Genomic DNA, 12,929 nt, shown 5'->3' with positions numbered 1-12,929 from the left:
GTCTGATTCTTCAACCAATTAAGTATTGGCCAATTAAAAGAGTAAAGACTAATGGATGTTGTTCTGAAATGTGAGCCGTCTAAAATCTGCCATATAATAAGCAAAGGGTATATATATTTGGCTGAAATTTTCTTGGCTATCATATCATCTGTAGTAGATTAGATATTCCTTTGCTTAATGATGCTTAAGCATGTATGTTCTTTCATTTGCTTGGCGGCTGCCGCATGCTATGTTAAGCAAAACGTTCTGAAATAATATTCCTCACATCACCCTTTACATTATGCATTTCCACTTAGATTAATTTGCTCATTAAAATTGAGCTTTCATTAGATTTTATGATATATATACTTTTTCTTAAAGATTTGCAAATCAAACGTTCTGAAATAATAATATTCCTCATATCACCCTTACATACACTTATTATACATATATTTTTAATTATTAGATTAATTTTTTTTAAATAAGATTCATAAATCAATTTATAAACATCATATGCTAGTTTTCGATAATATTTTTATTAATTTTGATTAAAATTTGAACTTAAAATTTTATAGCTCTTAAAGTAATTTCAATATTTTAATATGAGGGAGTTAAAAGTTGATGGGTTAATGGTATTTAATATTATTTCATTAGTTTATTTAAAAGAATATATATTTGATATTTGAATTCTGAGTTATTCCTATAATAAAATTTTATGAATATGTACTGAATTGCCCAATTCAAAAGATTTTATTGGTGTCGTATGTAATCCCACTCTAACTCAGGCGGAACACTCCTTTATATATTCTCATCAGAATCCCAACTCATAAATGGATTAAGTTGCAGCTCTTTTTATTATGTAAATATTTTACGTATCAATATAAAGTACGCTTTGATATATTCCAAATGTTTAGAAACCTGTCTGGAGGCTCCGTATGCCAAATATATCCAAATTAGAATAAAAAATGCTAAAATATTAGAAATAATAAATTATTTGCTATATATATATATATAGTTTGACTTTTAAATTCATTAAATTTACTTATAAATAAAAAATAATAAATAAATTAATGTAATTTGATTTATAAGTTAAAAAAATTATTTAAAATAAATCAAAAGTCATAAATAAAATATTTTTTATTTATAATTTATTTATTTATTTTAAAATTATTTTTTAATTAAATTAAAAAAATTATATTATCTTAATAATTTTAAAAAAATAGGATAACGACCATAATCCTCAATAATATATATATTTTTTTATAAATTAAATTCTTTTTAGACACATTTTAATTAAATAATTAAACTATTTAAAAATTAATTTTAAATAATTTTATTAAATATATTAATTATTTATTTTTAAATTAATTTATAAATTAAAAAATATATTTAAATTAAAAATAAATAATTAAGTCAAACACTCTCAAAATAGGTAGTATGAATGGATTTTTTTTTTTATTTGATGGATATTTTTACTTTTTTTTTTCTATAACCCCACTTATAATTATTAAAGGCTTTTTTGGGCCCAGGGCCCAAGTCTAGGCCGCTGAATGCTGATTATGATGTTTCGTATGATTAACTTGGAAAAGAAAAGCAACTCAAATCTTGTTTTTCTCCATTTCGTTCTCCTTGCTGTCATGTTTTTCAAAAATTATCTTTTATAAATAAGCATGTTTCAGGAGAATTATAACAATTTATCATTCAAATTTTGAACAATTTATTAGTACAAAGATTATTCAAGCTCGCTCTTGGGTGGTATATGGTGTAGCTGCACTTGCAAAATTAGATTCTTGAAAAGAACAACTGTTTAATTTTTCTTGACAAGCAAAGGAAATTGAGTCAAGTTAGTAAAAAGTTTCCAACTCATAAACCTGCGGGCATAAATTCTCCCGATCTCTTTAGTCCAATTAAGCTCAGTAACGGGATGAAAACCTTGTGATCTGCAAATAACTTTACCACCTTCTATTTGCATGCTATTTCTCTTGTAATTGGCTTTATGGTGGAATTAGGTTGTGTCCTATGTCATGAACTTTCGCCTGCTCAGCTGCATAGCCAGAGCTGTATAATTTGTCCTATACAATGGCAATAAAAATTTGTTTCAAAGTGGTAATGTATTGGTTATAGCTGCAGATTCTTTTATCAGGAAGATAGAATAGGTGCGATTTGAGGGGCAGATGGACAGATGGACCCATCTTACTACCCTGTAACACCTTTGCACGTACTAGTTTGACACAGCTAATGAGGCCACTTAGTTTTGAACATTCAATGCAAATTGAGAGGTGAAGGTTACTTGTTTTTGAGGGCCAATTGCAGGATATACTCTGAGCAAAGTCCCAATAAATGAAATTACTCACATTTGCTTTTCGAGGCCGAAAAGCTAAAGCTCAATCAAACCTGCAAAACTTGCCTTCATGTGAATGAAAGGACCAAAACCTTCACAGGTTACTTGTTGCTATTCAACATCCTAGTCCTTGCTAAAGCTGGCATGATTGGGCTTTAGAGGAATTTGGGTGCACCACCTAGTGTGGCTTACAACCTAAATTGGATCAAGACAATCATTAATTAAATTAAATCGAATTAAATTGAAAAACATTTAAATCTGGTACAATACTCTGGCCCTGGAGCCGGCAGTTGGCCTACGGCGAGTAATTTTAGCCCGCGCATTTTAAGAGATCAAAGGATCATCTCTTCTGCTAATTTATGTCTGCAAGTGAAAGGTTAAAATGTGAAATCATTTGGGTGAAGACTGAACAAGTTTCTTCACTTTCTTGTGATAAAAAGATTGATGGGACTAGTGGGTTTGAGAGTGTACGATGAAGGATAATAAATAATTATAACAATAATGAATGATTCTCTGTAGCCATTGTAATAAAACTTTTTAAGTTTGTCCTGCGATGCTTCATGATGAGGGTGCATTTTCAATTAAAAAGAAAATGATGGCCACAAAGAGGAAGAGATAAGGTTAACTTATCATAAGCTAAAGAGAGAAAGTTTCAGAGAAGCCATGATTGTGAAGACACTAAATTAGTGGCAGAGTCAGTAATATGATTTTGATGGACAAATTATTTTATTTCCTCAACAAGGCCCTCTAATTTAATTTATATATATTTTTTAACTAATGCTATGATTATGACATATTTTTTTAAACCAATGCTAACATCATGAAATACTAATCGATATAACTCAACTTTAAACCTTGATCTGAAAAAGGCGTAAAATATTAACTATTATTATTACTTAATCACAATAATTACCAAACGATGTTAAAATAGACTCTACATTCTACATTGGAATTTTTTTTTTGAATAATATGTTATTTTTATAGAGTTATTGCAATATATAATTTGATGATTATGGGAACAGACTCTCTATAAAATAAAAATAAAGTTACCCTTAATACACATGGGCAATTCAGCAGCAATCTCAAGCCATACCGTTTGACCCTGCAATTATTTGTTTGAATGATAGTTAGAAGATGATTAAGTGAAACATATGTATTACAAACTACAAGGCAGATATTTGTCATAATATAAGCAATTTGCATTTTCTAAATGGAGAGAATATATGTTCTCAATATTTGACAAAGATTTAGGTTAACGATGGAATAAATGCAGTAGCTGATTCCCTTCGTGTGAGATTGATAGATTTAATAATTATGTCAATCAATCTTATTGGACCAGGCGTACAATACCTAATTATTATGCCCAATATATCTATGAGAATTGTGGCACTGATTATTGCCTAGCTAAAGATCAATCTTCTTTCCTTTTAAATATTTATAAGTTATGATTATATGCATACAAGCAAGTTAATTATGCAAACTTCTTCTTTTTAAGCTAAATTTTAATATAGAGTTAAATTCGATCTTTTTTTTTTTTTGATTAATCCATAAAAATCCAGAATATTTATAAAGATACATAAGGGCATGCCATTCCAAGAGACATAAATCTACAGTGACTAGGGATTCCTTGGGATCACATGATTCGGAATATATAACATAAATTCTTTCCTTTTATCAAGAGAAAGACTAGGCCACAGCATACTTTATGCCTAATCACTAATTAATTAATTAATTAATGACAGTACTTAATTCTGTTCATAAAAATAAGAACCCATCACTAATTCTGATTAACACTTGGACTACTCCATACTGACACCTCTTAGCATGCACATGTATAATATAATACAGCATACAAAAGAATGGAGCGGATATATGAATTTAAAAAATAAAAAAGAAACTGAATAACAATTTAGTGTAAATTAAATAATAATCATATAACAAATTAAAAAATAGAAAAAGTTGATAATTATAAGATGAATAACATGCCAGTGAGAGTTCATGTTACAGTGCAATTTGATCATAGGCTTAAATGCTAGAAGCTTTTAGTAGCTTTTCCCATCTGAATTTTGAAGTAAAAAAAAAAAAAAATGCAGCTATTGGACCCAAAACATTCAAACAAAAGGGCAATTGGGAGACAAAGAACAAAGGGCCATGCAGCTTGGCCTATGTTACTGGACAAGAACATGAAAGAATGATGGAGAACGGAAATTTTTGAGAAGAGGCCGTGATTATAACCACAATGAATTGAACCAATCGCTTTTATGATTCGTGTTTCACATTGGGTAATGGATACTAGTATCATCCACCATTTTATGATGACAAGGATTATTCCTTGAATGATACTGCCATATTCCTTGCTTTAATAATAACTTTGACTGTTGTCTTTGATCACCAACTTTTACATTCTTGTCATGTTCTCTTCAGTATGAATCCCAATTCTGAATCCAAATTCTATCCTAAAACCCAAAATATCTCATGCAAATTAAATAAGCATATGTTCTATAGAATGCATCTTATTTTGTTCTTCTTGGAGGATGTAATTAATTTCTCTCTAATGCGTTGATTTTAGATATGGGCCCAGCAGCCATCCAATGTTTCGACAGTGCCCTTATTTTCTCAGCTCATGTGCCTATTTTAAGTCCTTATAATATGATTCTCTCGTTCTCCATCAATCATGAGCCACATAGACTTTTCTCTTGGGGAGAGAATTGACATGCTCCAAATTCCCATTTTTCAATATATTCTTGTAATGGAAACTTAGCTAGAAGAAGGGGACCATAAGCGTATATTTCTGCTCTCTCTCAAACAACATATCACAAGAGCCACTCCCACCTTCTTCTCTCTTTATCTCTCTCTAGAGTTCAACCAGTCTTGGTTTTAAGGGGAGAAAAGGAACAAGAAGAAAACATGCCTATGGCTCCTATGAGCTATAAATGCAATAAAAAAGAAGCTGCAAGAGAAGCATGGACAGCAGAAGAAGACCAAAAGCTGTCTCAAGTCATTGAAATTCAAGGTCCAAGGAGATGGAGATCAGTTGCTGCCAAAGCAGGTAACTTCTTTTCTTTTTATGTCTAAATTATGGTACCCAAAACAGACAACTTTTGCTGTTGAGGCTTGATAAGTTGATTCTATTGCAGGTCTGAATAGATGTGGAAAGAGTTGTAGACTGAGATGGATGAATTATCTTAGACCAAATATTAAGAGAGGCAACATATCAGACCAAGAAGAGGACTTAATACTCAGGCTTCATAAATTACTTGGAAACAGGTAACTTAGTCGTAAATTTCATCCAATCTGTGCTCTCTCTCTCTCTCTCTCTCTCTCTCTCTCTCTCTCTCTCTCTGTATTGAGTTCAATCTTAAATCAATCAATCAATTAATTAATTGTTGATTAGGTGGTCTTTGATTGCTGGGAGATTGCCCGGTCGGACCGATAACGAAATCAAGAACTACTGGAATTCTCATTTGAGCAAAAAAATTAAGAAGGATCAGAAACAAGTTAAAAACTCAACATCACAAGAGTCTGAGTCAGAGAAGACTGAACTAGTTATGCAGATGGAAATAGTTGCAAAGGAGAGTGAAGAAGGTAACTACACCAAGAGAGACGAGGACCCCAAATCCGGCTCTGTTGGAGATGACTTCTTTGATTTCTATAGTGAGGGACCTTTAAATTTGGAATGGATGAGTAAATTCCTTGAATCAGATGAGAGTTGGATCGACTTGCTTTAATGTTTTAATCTTTGATCTGTTTTCAATAAGTTCTTGTAATCCATGAATCTTTGCTTTTTGTCGAGTCTTAGATTATCTAATAAATATCCCACCTAAACATTTTTACTCATTAGCCCTCTCTAGCTCTCACACTTGGTATATGCTATTTTCCCCTTTCATCTTCTTTTAAAGATAAAAAGTAATTTAGCCTAGGTTGGTTTGGTCAAGTGGCTGAAGTATATCACTTATCTACTAAAGAGTCTCTATTCCTTTAATCTTCTATTAAAAAGTTACAACAGTTAAGAGGGTCTAAAATTTCTCTTAGGTTATAATTAAATTGAATTGCACACATTTGTAGATGTTAGTGATGTCTTTTACCATTAAATAAAGGATCATCAACCTCTTCAGTGATGTAAAATCAAGCCAAACTTGCCAATTCTAGAGGTAGAGTTAAAGCTGTGGCTGTTCAAGGCACAAGATAATCCAATTAACAAGAAAATGTAAATATCGAGTTAAAGATATTGTTCATATGTAAGTGGAAAAGTGAGGTGGAGTTTCCTATTTCAGATACAGGATATGCATGCGATGTAAAGAGAAATTAGCAAAGGAACAAAATTAATTAGTTTTTGTCATAGTAAAATCGACAATGTTTTGATTATGGAATCTTGTAATGAAAAAAAAAAGTAACGAAATTTTCATAATATTTATGTGATTCACTCACTCATTATACTAAAAAAAAATTAAATTCTATTGCTAATCCATTAAAATCAGTTATTAATCGATCTAGTAACCAATTCAGTCAGTTACAATAAAATTGGTAGCAAATACAACTAATAATCAAATCAGTTGCTAAATCAATTAAATTTAAAAAAATAAAACTTTTGGTAAAAAAAAACTTTATGTTGATACTAGCAATTGATTTAGCAACCAACGTCAATTGCTAATAGCAATTGAAATATAATTAGTTGTAAAAAAGAAATGGTGTCATTAATTTTATAATTTTATAATCATTTTGTAAATTGATTGCTATTTACAATTAATTTAATAATAAAAATGTCAGTTATTAATTTAAAAAATTATAAAAAAAATTAACTTTCCAAATAATAAATAAAAATTTCAAATAAATAAAATTATCAAAAATTACTAAAATAATAAATTATTAATGAAAAATATAACACAAATTACTAAAAAAAATTACCATATATATATATTATAACAAAAAATATTAAAAATTAATATTACAAATTAATTATAAACAAAAAATATATTTGACAAAAATTATTAAAAATTAATATTACAAATTAATTATAAACAAAAAATATATTTGTACAAAAATTTTATTTTATACAAAATAAAAAAATTAAAAAAATGAGAAAGAAAAAGATGATGAAGAAGAAAATATATAAAAAAAAGATAAATAAGAAAATAAATGAGAAAAAAATGATGAAGAAAATAGAAAAAAAGAAAAACATAATGAAAAAAATATATTAGAAAGAATAAAAATATGAATAAAATATATTAGAATGAAAAATATGATAAAGAAAATGAGAGAAAAAAAGAAAAAAGACAGAAAAAAAGGTGGGGAAAGAAAATGAATAATAATTTATATAAACGAATTAACAATTATTTTTGCAACCGATTATCGGTTGCTAATTTCTTTTAAAAATTGCATGAGAATTTTTCAGAGAACAATTTTGCAAACAATTCATAATCGGTTGCTACTAGCAATCAATTTTAATTATTGCAAAAATTGATTACTAACAACAACCGATTCATAAATTGGTTGCAAATCAAAATAAAAGAAAAATAGATGAGAATTTCTTGAGGGAAAAAATTTGGTTTAAAAAATCAGTTGCTATTAACAATCGATTCACAAATAAAAAAAATAAAACAGAAAATTGGGCGGGAATTTTTTGGAGGAAAATTTAGCAACTGATTTGCATTTAGTTCTAAAAATCAGTTACTAATAGTAACCGATAAGAAATCAGATATAAATAACAACTAATTTCAAATTAAATGCTAATAGCAACAGATTTTTACAACCAATTATAAATCAATTATTAACTTTGGAGCCAATTAAAATAACTACTTAATTTAGCAACTGATTTTTAAATTTATTTTTGTTAGCTACATATTTTAGCAACTGTTTTTAAAATAGGTTGCTAATTGTATATTTAAGGTTTTTTTAATATCAATTAATAATAATTTTTTAACAACCAACTAGCAATAGATTATAAATCGATTGCTAATAGCAATTAAGTTACTAAATTTTTAAAAATTAACTATTTTACTAAAAAAAAACTAAAATTACAAACCGATTGTGAAATTGATTTTTAATCGATTTCATTTGATTGCAAAAATTAGTTGCAAAATTTATTGTACAATCTTTCATTCTTAAACAAATCGTATATCAATCGATTTCATTCGATTGTAAAAATTAGTTGCAAAATTTATTGTTTTTTTTAGTGTTAGAGCTATATTACATACATACAATCTTTCATTGTTAGTCAAATTGTATATGTACATTATTATACAATTACACTTGTGACAATCACATTCATAGTAAATATGTTGGTATGTCATTCTTATTCTCTTTTACTCGTAACAAGTATAATTATTACATCAACATCACCATACACCAGTAAGGGTATATTTACTATATAGGCAGTAGCCCCTCAACATTTCTTCCTTTTGGCTTATATATCATTTTCCATTTATGACTTAAAGTCAAATAACATATTATAAAATACTATAATTTTATTTATAGTGTTTGTTTCTTTAATTATAATTTTAATAAAAATTCTAGTTAAATAGAAACAAAATTAAAATGAGAGTCAAACTGTACATAAAAAAATCTTCTTACCAATTGAAAAATATATTTCTTCCAATTGAATTAGGAAAAAAAAATACCTGCAACTACTAGTCCAAATAACTTATGGGCCCAAACTACTCAAACGAAAATGGTTAACCCAATTTATTTTAGGTAGTTAGGCTTTGGTTATATAAACTTATTTATCCTTTTTTTAGGGTGTGCAATTGGTTGATTTAGTTTTGAATTGAAAACTGAACTACAAATTTTAGACAACCAAACCAAATCGAATTTAAGATTTAATTGAATTGAACCAAGTTGGTTCGGTTCAATTTGGTCCATAATTTTTAGCAATCAGGTAAGAAGTTCTCCCAAGTCCCAAGTCCCAAACAAAACAAGACAAAACACAATAACACATCCATTATCTATAAAAAAAGGAACTATAATCCAGGCAATTTCAACAATCAAACTTAGAATCACATTGTTATGGATAGTGTAGGATCAAGTGTTTACCACCATACTAAAAGTTTAAACTGTTAGCAAAAGCGCAATTTCAACTTTTTAAATCATAGCAACCAAAGTGCCATGGGCCGAAGGGATCTAGACACGATGTTGACCCACCTAGCCAATAATCCCCCAGCACTTGCGAGGTATTCAAACCCGTAACCTGGCTTTGATACTAATTATAGGATCGAATGTTTACCACCAGGCTAAAAATCTTAAGCTTTTAGCAAAGTTGTAACTCCAACTCCTTATAGTATAGTAGCTCAAGCACTATGAGCCAAAGGGATCTAGGTAGGAAGCTAGCCCACTTGGCTAACAAATAGAAATTTCAAAAACAAGCAAAATGTTACACTTAGACCCAATTCAATAACAACTAGAAGAGGCAACCTTTTTAACAATCAGAATCAAGTAATTTCAACAATAAGACCCAAGCAATTTCAATAATTTGGTGAGGCGATTTGACGAATTCCACATGTAACAAAACCTAGTTGAATGACATGGTGAGTTGACAATCTAGAGATCTAAGAGGCCTGAGTTGAGGAATCAACTTTGTCTAGCTGACCCCTAAACAAGAACTTCGGCAACATCTAGTGATTCATGAAGTTACTTCCTTTTTTAGAACATCAGCATGAGGTGAAGTTACTGCCTTTTCAATGATGCGATTTTGTATTAGGATTGATAGGGGTGTTTCAACAATCAAAGCTAGAAAGGTTGCTTTAATCCGAGTATGAGAAGTACCATCACCCTAAGACAGCTAGAAATGCTCTATTTGGATGAGGGTGAAAGAAGAGTAAATAAAGGTAAGGAGGGTAATTAACTTATGTACTCCTATTTGCAAGAGAGTAAATTAATGGAAGGTAAGGGTAAAGTAAGCCTTACCCTCTTTACCCCTCAAGTCATAATTTTTCTTACAACATAAATTATAGTATAAGGAAGGATAAAGATGGGGAGATGAGACCTATGCCTATATGTTGGTTGGGTAACTTGTGTTTAATTTCATTTCCTCATCTTACAATTTCAATTTTATTTTATTTTTTTCCTTAATTTGTCTTTCAATTTGATTTTTCTTATAGTTGAATTATTAAATGAATTTGGATTTTTCAATATTGCGATTTTATGAATACCAAATGATTATGATAATGATTGAATGATTTGTTAGTGAATGAACCAAAATATGAGATTGTTAATTTTACTGTGCTTGAATGGTTTACATTTTGCTTGTAGAAGGGTACCGGAACTAAAGGACTCAATCGGATTTTTTTTTGTTTGATCCGATTTAATTTTTCAATACATTAAATTCGATTTACAATATTTTCCTCACTACAAACAAATACATTTAGCAACAAGTTTATGGATTTGTTGGTAAATCTATTGCTAATAATATAGCTTAGAAGCAAATGTGTTGTTGATCTATCACTAGTATCTTTTAATGATGAGAGTTTTTGAATAAATTAAATCCATTTCTAATCTCAGCTAAGCAACGGATTTAGTTCATCGCTAAAAGATATTAACCATCACTAAGGTTTTTTTTTCTTTTTTTTTTTTTAATCTTTTCTTTTATTTGATTTTGATCGAATTGATCTATTCATAATCAAATTGACCGTTTGCACAACCCTAGAAGGGGCAAAGCTTCTCAAGGTTGCAAATACTCATCATTTTGCCAAAGTTGGAATTTTTTTTTTGAATTTACTAAGCAACGTTGCATAATGAGCGTGTAATTAATAAACATGCCACCATTATTATGGAGAAGTCACACAGAGCTTACTAGTGTCATTCAACCACAACAATCTTATTAGTGGTAAATAATTAAGGCTTGAAATTGTTATTAGAGCTATTGTTAAGAAAAATATTTTTTAAATATATTAATTGAAGAATATTAAAAATTAATTTAAAATTAAATTCCAGCTGTTTTACTTTTAAAAATAAAAAAAAAATTAAATAACTTTTTAAAATTATTTTTAACATTTAAAATATTTTTTTGGCAAAAAGGCCTATTTTGCCTTTAAAGTTTTGCCCGATAATCATATAAACTCTTAAATTTTGTTGAGGTTCGAACAAACCATTCAAATTTTAAAAATTAAATAAATCATTCAAATTTTAAAAATAAATCAAATAAGCTCTTAACTTTTAAAAATAAATGAAAAAAGATGAAACTATAATTTGTTTTCAATATAAATCCAATTAAAGTTGTGCACAAAAATCTTTTGGTGTGCATAGGGTTTTCGATCATTAGCAATTATGTGTATCTGATTTGTAATGTTCAAGTAGTTATCTACTGTATCCTATAGTAGATTTATAAACTATTATTTGCTAAATGGTTTAAGAAATTTCTCTACATATTCATAATTTTCGTCATACTTTCTCTAGAGAAAAATTTTGAACTATTCAATAAAGAATAACTTATTAATCTATTTCAGAAAATGATAGATATCTACCGAGATGTTGCAAATCAGATAAACAGGAGAGCTAATAAAGATTCCGTGTATCAAAAGATCTTGGTGCATAGCCTTAGTTGAGTTTGAATTAGAGGCAGATTATTTTTTAATCTATTTTTAAAAATTAAAGGATTTATTTATCTCAAAAATAATAAAAAGACTTATTTGATATATGCTAAAAATTTGATAGACTTATTTTATTTTATTTTTTTAAAATTGAAGAGCTTATTTGGAATCGAAAAAATTTAATGATTTACATAAATATCGAGCAAAACTTTAAGGGTTAAATAGGCTTTTTTTCTATATATATATTTTTTAACCTAACTTTTTAATCTTTCAAGGACAATCAATGTAGGGATGACAATAAATAGGTACCAGTGAAAATTATTTAATTTTATATATTTTAATTGTTAATTTACATAAAAATATTTTTATTTATAATTTATATTTTAAAAAATTTATTTAAAATATAATATAAAAATTATAAATATTATTATAAAAAACATATGTTTTATATTTAATTAATTATTTATATAAATAAATTTGGGTTTCAGAACTTAACATGTAAAATTTGAAGTCATATTCAATAAAGATATAGTCCTTCAAACTTGAACTTGTTCCAAATCCGATTACATACTATCCAAATCCATCCTATTTTCGGATGGATAAGATTCTCACAAATATTTGATCAATATCTTGTTATAAATAGCTTGTATGTTAGATAATAGAGAGAAAAAGAATTCCAAAATTGTTGAAATTCACGAAAATTATCTTATTTTAATTCTCGTAAATAAATTACGAACATATATGTTTGTTAACAAGTAGATATGTTTGTTAACAAGTAGATATGTTTGTTACACACAAACAGTTATAACTGTTAGAAGATGTATCTTTTAATAAATGAATATAATAACATCTGTTAGAAGATATACCGATTTAAATAAATAGCCATGTCTATTGGAAATAGATAGATATGTTTATCTAGAACGGGTGCCATGACTTTTCATCATCTATAAATATGGATAAGTTTTTCAATTCAGAAATATATTACTTCTATTTCTTCTTCTTCTTCTCTTCTAATTTCTCTAAAGTCGGTTCGTATAAAGAGTTATTAAGAGAAATCTTCAGTCTGCAGATTTCAGAATTTATTGTAT

The 12,929-nt window shown here is 28.1% G+C and overlaps 1 protein-coding gene across 1 annotated transcript; it reads left to right on the top strand.

Moving 5' to 3' along the window:
• Positions 1–4,999: 4,999 nt before the first annotated feature.
• LOC110671629 (transcription factor MYB3) lies at positions 5,000–6,157 on the top strand. Its single transcript, XM_058145859.1, has 3 exons — positions 5,000–5,369; positions 5,458–5,587; positions 5,715–6,157. The coding sequence occupies exons 1-3, from the start codon at positions 5,228–5,230 to the stop codon at positions 6,046–6,048; spliced, it is 606 nt and encodes a 201-aa protein (XP_058001842.1). The 5' UTR covers positions 5,000–5,227; the 3' UTR covers positions 6,049–6,157.
• The last annotated feature ends 6,772 nt before the right edge of the window (positions 6,158–12,929 follow it).

Source organism: Hevea brasiliensis, chromosome 4 (genome assembly GCF_030052815.1).
Source record: "Hevea brasiliensis isolate MT/VB/25A 57/8 chromosome 4, ASM3005281v1, whole genome shotgun sequence".
NCBI lineage: Eukaryota > Viridiplantae > Streptophyta > Magnoliopsida > Malpighiales > Euphorbiaceae > Hevea > Hevea brasiliensis.
This window is presented reverse-complemented; position numbering and strand designations above follow the sequence as displayed.